General features: G+C 42.2%; 1 protein-coding gene across 1 annotated transcript; it reads right to left on the reverse strand.

Annotated features, from left to right (window-relative positions):
- Positions 1–6,299: 6,299 nt before the first annotated feature.
- Positions 6,300–14,576, reverse strand: LOC307094729 (neurofilament light polypeptide-like; the record flags this gene model as incomplete). The annotated part of the gene is given in 4 exon segments (XM_079763769.1): positions 6,300–6,547; positions 6,550–6,601; positions 6,603–7,492; positions 14,543–14,576. Coding segments are annotated over 4 exon segments (1,224 nt in total).
- Between the last annotated feature and the right edge of the window lie 242 nt (positions 14,577–14,818).

Raw genomic sequence — 14,818 nt, forward strand, 5'->3', positions numbered from 1 at the left:
CAGGTTGTGGGCTGGAATGTGACATGGTGTTTTTCTTTTCAATTAAGGTTGTAGTTTTTAAAAACTAATGATTTAGGTCTCCCTATCCAATTAAGAGCAACGGTGCCATGGAATTGGTGGTGAGCCTTGCTCCCAAAAAGCCCTGTAGAGGATGAGCCAGGTCCTGAGAAGCCAGAGGAGGGACGGAAACTCAGTACCCATTGCTCTAGGGAACTGCGTCCCAGCAAGGGTGGAACACATTTCATAAGGTTCCCAGGGGCAAATGCTAGGCCTGAGTGGCAGGTGAGTTAAGATACACTGGAATAGAGATCCAGGCAGAGCTCAGTCAACCAACCTAGGGCAGATGTTCCCAACTTCCTTGAGTATATGCATTTCCTTTTTAAACTCCAGAACCATTCAGACACCTACAGTAGAGTGTGAGTAGCTGTTGACTGAGAAAATGAAAGGTGGTTCAAAATTTATTAAACATGTTTAAGAGCATATGACTTGACAATCAAGGAGTTAAAACCAAAGTTGGAAAGGAACTATCCCTAACAGGGATTTCTATAGTCAGATAAATACTCAACACACACCCCTTATGTCAGTTTATCCCGCCTCTCTGTAGTGCACCCTGTCCACGTGGAAATGGCAGCCAGGATGCACCCCTTCACTCCGTCAGGAATGCGAGAGTCTTGATGTGTTCCCACAAGATGTCAATGGTGTGATGATCTGAGGTTTTGTGCGGCCACTGTTTCAAAATTAAGTCAATATTTAAACAGAAAGCCTTACCCAATGGCCTGGAATACATCCATGAGAGAACGTCTGGACTGTGCAGTGAAAGTGAAGAAAATGAGGTTTCCAAGGACTTCCTGAAGCTGTGGGAAAAACCGATTAATATATCCTGATTTATGACTCCTGACACTATGTTCTACACACACACACACACACACACACACACACACACACACCACACACACTCACACACTGACACAGTGGCCCATAGCCCCATGTTTGTGACATATCACAAAAGGTATTAACTGTTGGGAAATCCCTTACATGTTCAATCACCACATGTTGGTCTTTGGTGCCCCATATATGGGTGCTATGGGAATTAACACTTTTGGTTAAATGATGGTGGCTTTATCACTGAATTGGAGACAACCTGCAAAGTCAACTTCATCTTCCATGTGAGTCTGAAAACAGCAGTTGAAGTGTTATCATTTTACTGTATCTGCTCCATTAGGGCCTGCAGAGGGTGCAAGAATGTTTCATCTTCCATTGTTTAAGGAGAAGATGCCAAATCATGATCTGAGGGATACAATGCTCTTAGCCACCCCTCTTTGTAGATATTTGGGGGCTGTACTGAATGTGACACAGAAATTATTTTGTTTTCTTAAGACATGTGAAATCAAAGAAAAGTCCCAAGTTGGTACCTACTACATGTTTACTAGTTATTGAATGATACATTGTTTCCCAACATGCTCAATTCTTCTTGAACTAACCTGTACAGAACCTCTATATATAGTCAAAAAGTGTAAGTGTTCAGTAATACTTTTGAATTAATTTTCTTTTTTTCTAATCTCCAAAGCATATAAACACATCATAAAATAGTCAGACACATGTATGTGTCATGCCACAATAATTTTTCACTTTATAAGGTGGCATCCTTTATTATTTTTTAGAAAAATCCTATAAAGTAGGTATCATGATCCCCATTTTATAGATGAGAAAACTGAGGCTCAAAGAGACAAAGACACTTGATTAAGGCCTTGCAAAGACTCAGGCCTGGCTAAGTCCCCATCCCTAGCTTTCAGTCCTAAATTATGTTGACTTCTCAAATAAGGGAAAAACTCTACTTTAAAAAAATATTATTGTTCTAGTATTCTATTTTCTTGGTATATAAAAGTAAATATTTTAAATCTTTAATTTTGTTTGTTGTATTAAGTTGAAGTGTGTGAAATTGATAATAGCAGACCATTTTTTATCTGTAATTCAACCTAGTAGTTTCCTTCTATGCAGGAATGAAAGAAAGAAGAAAATTAAAGCAGGAAAACAGAGAGCGATAGACAAAATGAGCAGAAAGGAAGGGAGGAAATAAGAGAAGGAAGAGGTATAAGAAGAAATTAGAAATTACTAGCAAAGCTGTCACTCTCCTAAATCCTGCTGCCCTGCAGCCTCTCCCCTCACAATCTTGGCTTTTAGTGTCCATTGCCTTTGATCAGGATTTTCACAGTCACCAGACTCCTTGAGTAACCAACAGAGACCAACTGTATCATATTGTCTTTCATTCTTTATTTTTTTTAAACAAGGATTGCGCAGATTTCTAACCACCACCCTGAGGGGATAAGAAGAAAGAAAAGATCAGCAGAACAAAGTCTTGCATTTACTAGGAGCATATAAATACAACTTTCTCTTCCCAGGGGGGGAAACACTGGACCAGCACAAAATACCATCAATGTATGAGTTTATAGAAATGTAAAGTTAGCACGCATTGAAGTTTCAGATCAGAAATATGACCTCAATGTTGAAAGAAGAGAGATGAAAAAACAAAAACTAAAAAAAGAAAGAAATCTTTGTTATTGAATAATTAGCTTGGAGATGATATGAAGTGTTTTCTAAATGAATCCATTTATAGGAAGAAATGCAAACATTTGAACAATTTGATGAGCACATATGAATAACAAACGATAAAGCCAGTGAGCAGTTGAAGTCTTAGAATTGAAGTCTTTAAAGGACAAATGTGCTCACCATCTCTGGAATCTAAATATGTTCAGCAAGAGCTGGTAGGAGAGAAATGTTCTCTAAAATGATTATGATGATATGGCTGTTACCCAACACCATCAGCTTGTATACTGGCTCCAGCCCAATGTGACATGGAAGAAAGAGGACTTTCTTCTCTTATGAATGTTAACAATTAAACTGGATCCGAATGGAGAGTCCAGGAGCCAGAGCCCTGTTCCGTCTTCCCAGATGGCACTCCCATGGACAGCATTGCATCTTTGGCTCTCTTTGGCTGCCCACAGAGGAGGACAATGGTGAGACCTGCTCCAGGGCACAATGCTGGCTACCTCTGTGCCAAGGCCCATTGTTAAAAATGTCTTTGTAAAGAGGGAGTTGCCAGCAGACATCTTCCCACTGCACATGGCCACTTTTGTGATCTTTGGCATTCCCCAAAGGAAATGACCTGAAAAGATCAAGGGTATTACATTATTGCCGCTATCACGATTAATTACTATTACTTAAGATTTTATTCATTTACTAGGGATGCCACAACAAAGTAGCACAAACTGGGTACCACAAACATAGCCATAGACTGGGTGGCTTAAATAACAGAAATGTATTTGCTCAAAGTTTGTAGGCTGGAAGTCCAAGACCTAGATGTCAGCCGTGTTGGTTTCTCCCAAGGCCTCTCTTTGGTTTGTAGATGGCTATTTCTCCATGTCCTCAGATGGCCCAAACATCCCTGGTGTCTCTATTTGTGTCTAAATGTCCTCCTCTTATAAGCATACCAATCATATTTAATTAGGAGCTATACTAAAGCCCTCTTTTGAACTTAATTTCCTCTTTAAAGACCCTATCACCAAATACGGTCTCACTCTGAGGTATTGGGGGTAAGGCTTAAACTTATATATTTTGGAGAGGCACAATTCAACCTATAGTAAAGACCTGTGAGGCTATTTTTGAATAGGAATTGTACTATTTTGTTCTTAATTGAAATTTAGTTTGAGAATGCTCTAACTATGTCTGTGTAGTTTTTAAAATGTGGAGTTAGACATTTATACCAGTTTTCCTTTGCTCCTATGGGCCTCTTCTTTTTTCTTCCTTTCCTTTCCAGTCTCTCCACTGTCTTTATGTTTTAGGTATGTCTCTTGTGAATAGCACGTAGCTGGAATTTTAAAAACCTCTAATCTGAAAATTTGTGTCAGTTAAATGTGGAGTTGAGTCTACTCACTTTATTGTGATTATTGACATATTTAGTTACATGGGCCACACTTAGTCCATTAGTCACCTTAGGTTGAATTATGTTTTGGGAATATACAACTTTAGGATTTCATTCTGTTTAGGATCCCACATTCTTCATCTTAAGCCATAAGTTCATTGGATGCCTTATTTGCCTTCCAAGTTAGCACAGGCAACCATTTCCTCAATGTTAGCCACTGCATAAGGTGCATTGTCATCTATCCAGCCTCCATCAACAGTTTCCTAGACACCAGTCCACATTCTGAAAGCCAACACTGCAATATTGCAAATTGGGAGTTGTTTGTTTGTTATGCTTATGATAGTAGTACTTTATATGTAGGTGTTAATTTCTGTATCAATCACCTTAGGCTAAGGTATGCTACAGTAATGAACAACTCTGTAATGAAAGTGGCTTTAGAATAGCTTTATTTCTTATTGATAATACATGTCCATTTCAGCTTTGGCTCTTCATTCTTAGGCCCAGGCTGAAGGAGCAGTCTGTTCAAGCTTGCTGAGGACGGGGCAGAAGGGAAAGAGAGATGATTGAACTTCATGATGGCTTTGAAAATGTCTGCTTAGAAAGTGACATGTTTTAGTTGCACTGACAGTTTATTGGCTAAACAATTCACATGACCAAGCCTGACATAATCAGAGTGTGAAAATACAATCCTCCCAAAGGAAGGGCACTATTAATTACATGGCCAAACCTGGTGCCAGTGGGGTGTAGAGACATAATCCTGCCCACAATATAAGACCTTATAACAATATAACACTTATTAACTTTTCCACAACTTAAATGCTATCTTAATATTAAGTATCCATAGTTATACCTTTTATATAATCACACAATTTACACATTAATTTATTGTTTTATTTAGTCAAATTATATTAGATATATCTATTATGTACTAATATCTGGAATATTTTCCCCTGAGGTGAATCTTTTAGAATTTTCTTTGACAAAGATCTATTGGTAATAAAACTCTCAATTTTTGACTGTCTAAAAAAAGTATTTTGCCTCCATTATTGAAATATATTTTTGCTTTATTTGAAAATATACCCTAATCACTTTTTTTCTGTCTACACACTGAATATTTTATTCCTATCTTTATTCTTTTATTACTACTGTTGAGAAGTTAGCCATCTGTCTAATTGTCATCACTTGGAAGTGGAGGTTTTTTCTGGTTGCTTTTAAGATCCTCTTTTTGCCCTAGGCATCCTACAGTTTTTTTTAAATACTAGTGGCCCAGTGCACGAAATTCATGCATGGGGGAGCAGGGGTGTCCCTCAGCCCAGCCTGCACCCTCTCCAATCTGGGACCCCTAGGGGGATGTCTGACTGCCGGTTTAGGCCCGATCCCCTGGGGGATCGGGCCTAAACCGGCAGTCAGACAACCCCCTTGCAATCCGGGACCACTGGCTCCTAACCACTCACCTGCCTGCCTGCTTGATTGCCCCTAACCACTCTCCCTGCTGTCTGCTCACCCCCAACTGCTCTCCCTTGCTGGCCTGATTGCCCCCAACTTCGCCCCCTGCCGGCCTGCTCACCCTCAACTGCTTCCCCTCCCCCGCCAGCCTGATTGCCCCCAACTGCCTCTGCCTTGGCCCTGCCACCATGGCTTTGTCCAGAAAGATGTCCGGAAGGTCTCCTGGAAGGTCTCCGGTCTAATTAGCATATTACCCTTTTATTGGTATAGATACTGCCATAACTATAACATATCTACCAGTATTACTCTATGAGGATACGTACTTCATGTGATAGGAAGGCTGCTAATACATTACATTGTATATGTTGTAAGTAGTAGGAAATACTATATTCGTAGCAATAGTATACACCCTGTGACTTCCCTTCCTGATTTGGGAATGGTTCCCCAGTTCTTTGAACATTTCCTGGTCCCTGATGTTTTTTTGTGTTTTGTTTTGTTTTTGTGTGTGTCATTCAGTGTAACTTTAGTTACTGTTTATTGCACATGACTTGAGGTCTTTAATTTCTAACCACCAACTATTCAAAGGACTATTTTTTCCATGAAATTTAACATTAACATTAGTGAATTCATGTATTCATGTGTTTTTATTGTAAACGTCTGAATTATTCACATTGCCATAGATCCTGAACTCATAAGCGTGGACCATACACAGGCTGGAAGCAAGCCAGGAAGCCACTCTGCAGGCAAACAGATACTCTGCATAAGGAGAAAAGTCATAGCACAACATTTAATGTCCAACCTGAGTCACCTCAGAATGTTATATATATATTGACTTCTTAATTCATATAGTATCGGGAATTCAACTGCTTGGTTGGTGACAGGGTTGACCTGGTTTCAGGAGGATTATTCCTGAAATAATTAAGGAAAGTGGAGATCAACCTTTCTTCTTGGTTGCTTGCTCCTCCCCAGCACCTTCATCTTTCTTCTCGTCCTCAGCTTCTTGGGCATCTTCTCCTTCACCTTCACCTCCTTCTTCCTCCTTTGCATCCTCAAATTCTTCCTTGGTACCTTCTTCCTCTTCCTCTCCTTCCTCTTCCTCTTCCTCAGCCTCTTCCTTCTCCTTCTCCTCTTCTTCAGCTTCTCCTTCAGAGGGGGGTTCATCCTTAGCTTCCTCAGCTTTTACTCAGTGGTCTCCTCCACCTCCATCTGCCCCTCCTGGATGTGGCTTGGTGTATTAAGAAGGGAAGGAGCTAGCAGATATCAAGTAGGAGCTGGTCTGTAAACCACCGTAGGCAGATCGGCCAAAGACCTGAGAACTCTGGGAGTAGCCGCTGGCTATGCTTCCCACACTGGTGAAACTGAGCCGGGTCTCCTCACCTTCCAAGAGTTTCCTGTAAGCTGCAGTGTCAATGTCCAAAATCACATTGAGGAGGTCCTGGTATTCTTTTAAATATCGTGCCATTTCACTCTCTGTAGTTCTCAACTCATTTTCTAATTTGTTGATTGTGTCCTGCATAGCACTAATATCGGCGTTCTGCTTATCCTCCAGCTCTTGCAGCTGCTTTTCCAGTGCTTCATTCATGCCCTGGCATGCTTTGATCTCCAGGGTCTTGGCCTTGAGCAGGTAGCGGCTTTCAGACATCTCGTCCTTGGTGGCGTGCACTGCTTTGGTGTTCTTGGCAGTGCTCTCGGTCAGCACGGTGAAGCGGCTCTTGAACCATCCTTCGGCATTCTGCATGTTCTTGGCAGCCAGCTTCTCGTACTGGCTGCAGATGTCCTTGAGCATGGTGGAGAGGTCTGGCTTGGAGAATACGTCCATCTCCACGGAGATCTGAGCGTATTGGATCTGCTCCTGCAGCTCAGCAATCTCCTCTTCATGCACCTTCTTCAGAAAGGCGATTTTGTCCATCAGGCTGTTGATGCGTTTTTCGAGCTCAGCGTCAGTGAGAGCCGCCTCATCTGCACCTTTGCACACCTCCAGCAGCCGGCCTTCATCATCCTGGTGGTTCAGCACCTCTTCCTCGTAGCCTGCCTGCAGGTTGCTCCCAGCCCCTCCAGAGCACCGGTGCCTCCTAATGGGGTCCCGAGGCTGCACCCTCGATCCTGTTGCCCTCTCCTCATCAGGGACTGGGGCGCAGTGGGGCGGGGCGCAGGCATCCCATTTTCATTTAAATGTTCAACCCGCGCCTGCTCCACCAGTGTCCGCAGGTGGCCTGGGGACAGACAGTGATCCTGGAGGCACTCGCCACCCACATCAGAGTTCAGCCATGATGGTCGGGGTGAGACAGCCCTGCCAGGCCTCGTGGCTGTGACTTGAACCCGCTTCCTTAACCAGGGACCTGGTGCTGGGTGGGCGGCAGCACTGCTTCCTCCCCAGCCCAGGCTGGAGTGGGTCCCTGTGGTTTCAGAACCGAACTCTGAGGGCCTCCCCGGGAGGCAGCAGCCCTGAGCCCACCGGCTCTCCCTCGATCCCACCAAGGCTTGCTTCTCATACTTGCTGAAAACCTTCTCGGTCCACTTGCCATAGTAATCAGTTCGGGCTGAAAGTACTGGGGACTCCTGTGGGCCTGAGGGGACTGGGCGCTGCCATCTTGTAGCTATGGGCGCAGTCATATTTGTGACGGAGTGAGGGTTAATTTGCATATTACCCTTTTATTATATAGGCAGGATACATACATGTAAATGTCATTTATTCTCCTTGGGACTTTTTCAACTTCTTGGTTCTGATGGTTGGAATCTTTCAACAAACATTTCTGGAAAATTCTGAGTTATTTTCCCTTCAAATATGCCTCTTCCCATTTTGTTTTTTATCTCTGTCTGGAACTCTAGACTGTCTCATTCTGTCTCTTTGTAATTTAACCTATCTTACATATTTCATTGTCTCTCTGTGACATCCTATGTAGTTTAATGAGATCTGTTTCACTAATTTACTGCTTATCTGTGTCAAAACTTTTGTTTAACATATCCAATGAGTACTTTTTAAAATTTACCTTTATTGTTGAAAGTATTACTGGTGTCCCACTTTTACCCCCATTGACCTCCTCCTCCTCACTCCCATCCCCTCTCTAGGCCTTCACCACACTATTGTCTGTATCCATGGGTTATGCATATCTATATATATATAAAAAGCCAGCGACCAGAATGCCGGAACGACTGGAACGACTGGTCGCTATGATTCCCACTGTGGCCAGAGAACCCACCTGGCCAACCTCCTGCCATCTCCTCCTCCCTACAGGCCTGGCCCTGATCTGCCAATTGGGACGGGGCTGGCCAGACCCCACCCATGCATGAATTCGTGCACTGGGCTTCAAGTATGCATATAATTTCTTTGGTTAATCTCTTCCTGCCACCCCCCCCCCCCCACCTCTTCCCTCTGAGAATCATCAGTCTGTTGCATACTTCCATGTCTCTGGATCTGTTTTGTTTGTCAGTTTCTTTTGTTCATTAGATTCCACAGATAAGTGAGATCATGTGATATTTGCCTTTCTCTGACTGGCTTATTTTGCCTAGCATAATACTTTCCAGGTCCCTTTATGCTGCCTCAAAGGGTAAGAGATCCTTCTTTTTTTATAGCTGCATAGTATTCCACAGCTTTTCTATCCACTCATCTACTGATGGGAACTTGGGCTATTTCCAGATTTTAGCTATTGTAAATAATGCTGCTATGAACATAGGGGTGCATATTTTCTTTCTGATTGGTGTTTCAGGCTTCTTAGGATATATTTATAGAAGTGAGATAAATGAATTTAGCAATGTAGGATTAAAAAAATTAACACTCAGAAATCAATACACCAATAATGAACTCTCTGAAAGAGAATCTGAAAAACAACCCCTTTTACCATTGTAACCAAAAAAAATTAAGATACTTAGGAATAAACTTAATCAAGAGGTAAAAGACCTATACTCAGAAAAGTACAGAATGTTGAGAGAAGAGATAGAAGAAGATATAAGAAAGTGGAAGAATACTGTGTTCATGGATTGGTTGAATTAACATCATTAAAATGTCCATACTACCCAAAGCAATCTATAGATTCAATGCAGTCCCCATTAAAATACCAATGGCATATTTCATAGATCTAGAACAAATACTCCAAAAGTTTATGTGAGGAGGAAAAAAAAAAGAACCCGAATAGCAACAGCAATCTTGAAAAAGAAGAACAAAGTTGAAGGAATTGCAATATTGGAAATCAAGTTATACTACAAAGCCATTGTAATCAAAACAGCCTGGTACTGGCACAAGAACAGGCATATAGATTAATGGAACAGAACAAAGAAACAAGAAATCACCCCTAGCCATTATGTTCAATTAATAATTGACAAAGGAGGCAAGAGCATACAATGGAGTAATGACAGTCTCTTCAATAAATGGTGTTGGGAAAATTGAACAGGTACATGCAAAAAAATAAATAAATAAAACTAGACCACCAACTTACACCATACCCAACAATAAACTCAAAAAGGGATAAAAGATTTCAATGTAAGTCATGAAACCATAAAAATATTAGAAGAAAATATAGGCATAAAAGTATCAGACATCTCGCATAGCAGAATTTTCATTGATACAACACCTAGGGCAAGAGAAACAAAGGAAAAAATATCCAATGAATATTTTTATTGAGGAGAAATTTACTTGTGATAAAATTAACTGTCTAAAAATGTGCATTTTAGTGGCTTTTAGTACATTCACAATTTTATACAAACACCTCTCCTATCTTGTTTCATCAAAACATTTTACTAAAAAAAGAAAAACAAAACAAAACCAAAACAAAACATTTTACTATGCCAGACAAAAAACAAACAAAAAAAACAGTTCTTATTAAGTAATCATTCCCATTACCCCTTAGCCCCTGGCAACCACCAATCTATTTTCTGTCTCTATGGATTTACCTAATCTAGATATCCTATATAATAAAGAGGTAATATGTAAATTAACCCTCATGCCCTCACAAGATGGCTACCTATGACCAGACTGGCAGGGGAGTTAGTGAGGGATGACCAAGCAACTGAACAAGCAGGCTGCATGTGGTGACCAGGCCAGCAGGGGGCGGGGGGGCAGTTGGGGGTGATTAGGCTGGCAGGGGGGCAGTGAGGTGCGACTAGGCCGGCAGGGGGGCAGTTGGGGGTGGCCAGGCCAGCAGAGGGGGGCAGTAAGGGGTGACCAGACCAGCGGGGGAGGGGCAGTTGGGGGTGACCTGGCCAGCAGGGGGGGCAGTTAGGGGTGACCAGGAAGGCAGGCAGGTGAGCGTTAGGAGCCAGTGGTCCAGGATTGTGAGAGGGATGTCCAACTGCTGATTTAGGCCTGGATCGGGCCTAAACCAGCAGTCAGACATCCCCTGAGGGGTCTCAGATTGGAGAGGGGGGAGGCTGGGCTGAGGGACCCCGCCCTCCTGTGCACAAATTTTGTGCACTGGGCCTCTAGTCTTACATAAAATGCAATCATAAAATATGTGACTTTTTATGTCTGGTTTCTTTCATTTAGCATAATGTTTTCAAGATTAGCCTATGTTGTAGCATCTCTCAGTACTTTATTCTTTTTATGGCTGAGTAATATTTCATTGTATGTATATACTATCTTATGTTTATCCATTCATCTGTTGATGGGTATTTGGGTTGTTCCAGCTTTTATCTGTTATTAGCCCTATTTTTCAGATGGGAGAACTGAGACAGAGAAGTTAAGTAACTTTTCAAAAGTCACGCATCTATTGAAGTGATGGAGCTGGAAATCAATTCCAAGTCATCTAACTCTCAAGTCCAACATCATCTTATTCAATAAATAGTTATTAAGTACCTACTATATTTCAGGGACCATAAATTCTCTTCCAACTCCCCAGGTGAAGCTAATTGTTCCCTCTTCTGTGCTCCCAAGGTTTTGTGCATTTGAGATCCATGCTGCCCGACACAAACATCCTTCCTGGGCACTAACTTTCCATCCATATGACTTCTAGCACTGGTCTTAGCAAACTTGAGCAAAATAAAGAAATGAAGACTATAAACTGAGACTTTGTATTTAAAATTATCTGGGTTTTTTCCTTATTCCTCATAAACACTCTGTGAGGCAAGAGTGATTACTTTGCAATAGAATGTCAATCTTAGTAACTGAACCAAATTAAACACCAATAAATACAATAAGAAAATTGAAATAATAATGCTTAACATCATACCTCACTAGGGAAATGCAAATTAAAACAACAATGAGATACCATTACACACCTATTAGAATAGCCAAAATCCAATACACTGACAATACCAACTGCTGCTGAGGAGATAGGCTAATGGGAGCTCTCAATCATTGCTCGTGGGAATGACAAATGGTACAGCCACTTTGGAAGACAGTTTGGCAGTTTATTACAAACTCTTGCCATATGACACAGCAATTGTGCTTTTTGGTATTTACCCCAATGAGTCGGAAACTTATGTTTATGCAGAAACCTGCACACAGATGTTTATTACCGTTTTATTCATATTTGCTAACATTTGGAAGCAACCAAAATGTCCTTCAGTGAGTAGGTAAATGGGTAAATCGTGATACAACCAGACAATGGAATATTATTCAGCATTAAAAAGAAATGAACTATCAAGCCATGAAAAGACATGGAGGAACCTTAACGCAAATTACTAAGTGAAAGAAGCCAGTCTAAAAAGACTAGATACTGTATGCTTCAACTATATGACATTCGGGAAAAGAAAACTATGGTAAAAAGATCAGTAGTTGCCAGGGATTAGGAGGGAGCAATGAATGGGTGGAAGATAGAGGATTTTTAGGGCAATGAAACTACTCTGTCTGATACTGTAATAGACGCATGTCATTACACATTTGTCCAAACCCATAGAATGTACAACACCAAGAGTGAGCCTTAATGTAAGCTATGGATTTGGGGTAATAATGATGTGTTAATGGAGGCTCATCAGCTGTGACAAATGTGCCACTCTATTAGGGGTTATTGAAAGTAGGGAAGACTGTATATGTGGAGGGTCAGGAAGTATATGGGAACTCTCTGTGCTTTTTGCTCATTTTTTCTGTGAACCTAAAACTGCTCTGAAAAATGAAGTCTATTATTTTTAATTAAAAGAATAAATCTTTTAAGATGGCTGTTGCATGAGGGAACACAGCTTACAGTGGAGGAGAGACTTCTGAGCAGATGCTGAAAGTACTTCTGGGTACTTTCAGGGATTTGGGGCTGATATGCCTGATGAATTGTCAAATGAATGACACATATTAATAAGTAAGAGTGGGTAGGAATTATTATCCTCAGTTTGTAGACAAAGAAGTAAAACCTGGAGAGACAAAAACACATCCACAGGGCTCAAGGCACACAGCCCTCCTGAATGCTGGGCCTCCTTTCCTCAAAGGCTCAGATCTGGCCAACCACCACTGACGGCCAGAGGAAGAAGCAGGGAGAGGGCAGGGCTGGGCTTGATGCACTTTGGCTGTGTAATTTTTGGTTAATGGCCCTTGAAGACTGAATGTATCAGAAAACATGAACCCCCAGATGACGGCAGGCAGTCAACAAGACCCACTGCAGAGCGAGCCTCATGTTCCCCGTCCTGGTACGATGTAATCCATCATTAAAAAGCTGTCAGTTTCTTCCAGATCACTGTATTATGTATGGGTTGCAGGGCTACCAATTAATTTGAGCAAGTGCTAAAAATAAATAAATGATGAGGAACCTTCTATTTTCATCCAGGATAAGTGGGGCCTGCATTTGGGGGGACGAGGTGGAATGGGGGTTACATTGAAGACGTTGTGTAGTCCTTGAACTCCATTCAGCGAAACCAACGGTCCCCTCTGCAGCTTCTGTTTACAAGTGAACCAATTGCCCCAACTGGACCCCCTTCCTTGGGTCTGGGGCTGACGCCTGGAGAGAGGCAGTTATGCAGTGCTCATGATTTTATTCTTTCTTAAGATCCCCTTATATAACCGAGTTGTTGTGCAATCGAGCAGTTGGCGGTTCAAGGAAGCTGGCTCGTACCTTAGATAAGAAGTTGAATTATTCCAGGGGACATTTGGAGTCAGGCAGGCTGGGAGACAGTGAGGAGTGAACGGGGCTCCCCACACGACACAGTATGTGAGCTGAGAAGTTCCCTATATGTAAGCCGCACGAGTCCCCCATTTCCTGAGCATCTGTATTTGGTGAGCACTGGAAACCTCTTGCTTTCCCACCGAAGGCCCCTTGTTTCCTCTTGGTAAAGTCAAAAACATGACCCAGTTGCAACAGAGGTACAAAATGGCAGTTTAGCTGGAGGAGGAGGAGGAGGAGGAGGAGGAGGAGGAGGAGGAGGAGGAGGGAGGGAGGGAGGGTAGAAGGCTCCCTAATTGAAACAAGCTCAGAGAAGCACAGGAGCGCTGATGCACGTACACCTTCATGACTGCATATATGCGTTGACATGCACAGCTCACACACACATAACACTGACAATCACTTTGAGGACAATAGTTCTTGGTGACAGATGTGAGTTAAAACAGGAGGAAAACGGAGAAGGGGAATCAGGACACGTCATACTGAGAAGCCAAATGATCTATAAATTGTCTGCAATGGTTTTCTTTTCACACAAAAAGTTGGAACAAATCCTAGAATTAGAATGTTTATTTCCTCGCAGACTTGCTTCTCAGTCATAATAAAATGCCAGTGGCCCTCGGTGCCTCCTCTCCCACCATTCCTCATCCGTGGGTGGGGAACACCTGGAACCTGGATCCCCCGAGGAAGCAACATAGGCGCCTGACAGCTGTGCGAGGCTTTTCCAAAATCAAATATAGCGACAGAGAAAATGTATACGCCAAGTTCTCTCACCATTGCCTTACCTTTATTGTTTTCCCGTTTCAAATCCAGGAGGTGCGTGTAGGCGAGTAAGTGTCTTCTGTGTATGTACATTTCAATTAAAAGGAGATAAGGCTGAGCCATAAAACCCCAGACCCGAAGGGAATCCATTGACAGGATGGATACTTCAATCTTCATATTTGTGGTCCCAACCCACCTCGGGTAATAAAGGCGATAGAATATTCTGATTTAAACTTTCGCTCCAAGGTCCCATGCCTATGCCATGCTCAATGCTTTATACATGTATTAGTACCTTTAATCTTTACAACAACCTCGTAGCATTGTTGCACCCATTTTGCAGATATGAAATTGAGGCTTAAAGAGGTTAGGTAAGTTTCCCAAGGTCTCAACATAAACTTACCTGACTTCAAGTATGGTGTCTTGACTGCAGGCATTGCATCTACATTCCACTCGGGGAGAAAGGAAGGAAGGAAGAGGGGGAAAGGCCCCTGTGACCTGGGTCGTAACGTTTATCAGGAACACAGTAGCTCTCTCAGAAATCTCATCTAGCAGAAGTGCTCATCAGCAGAACTAGATGCAGGCTTCACAGGGAGGGATTTTTACCTTGGGTACATTGCAAACCCCGCCCCCCAAATAACTGCAGCTCTTATAATAAAAGAGAAGGGGAGAATGGATA

Source organism: Cnephaeus nilssonii (assembly GCF_951640355.1).
Source record: "Cnephaeus nilssonii genome assembly, chromosome: 1".
NCBI classification, from domain to species: Eukaryota; Metazoa; Chordata; class Mammalia; order Chiroptera; family Vespertilionidae; genus Cnephaeus; species Cnephaeus nilssonii.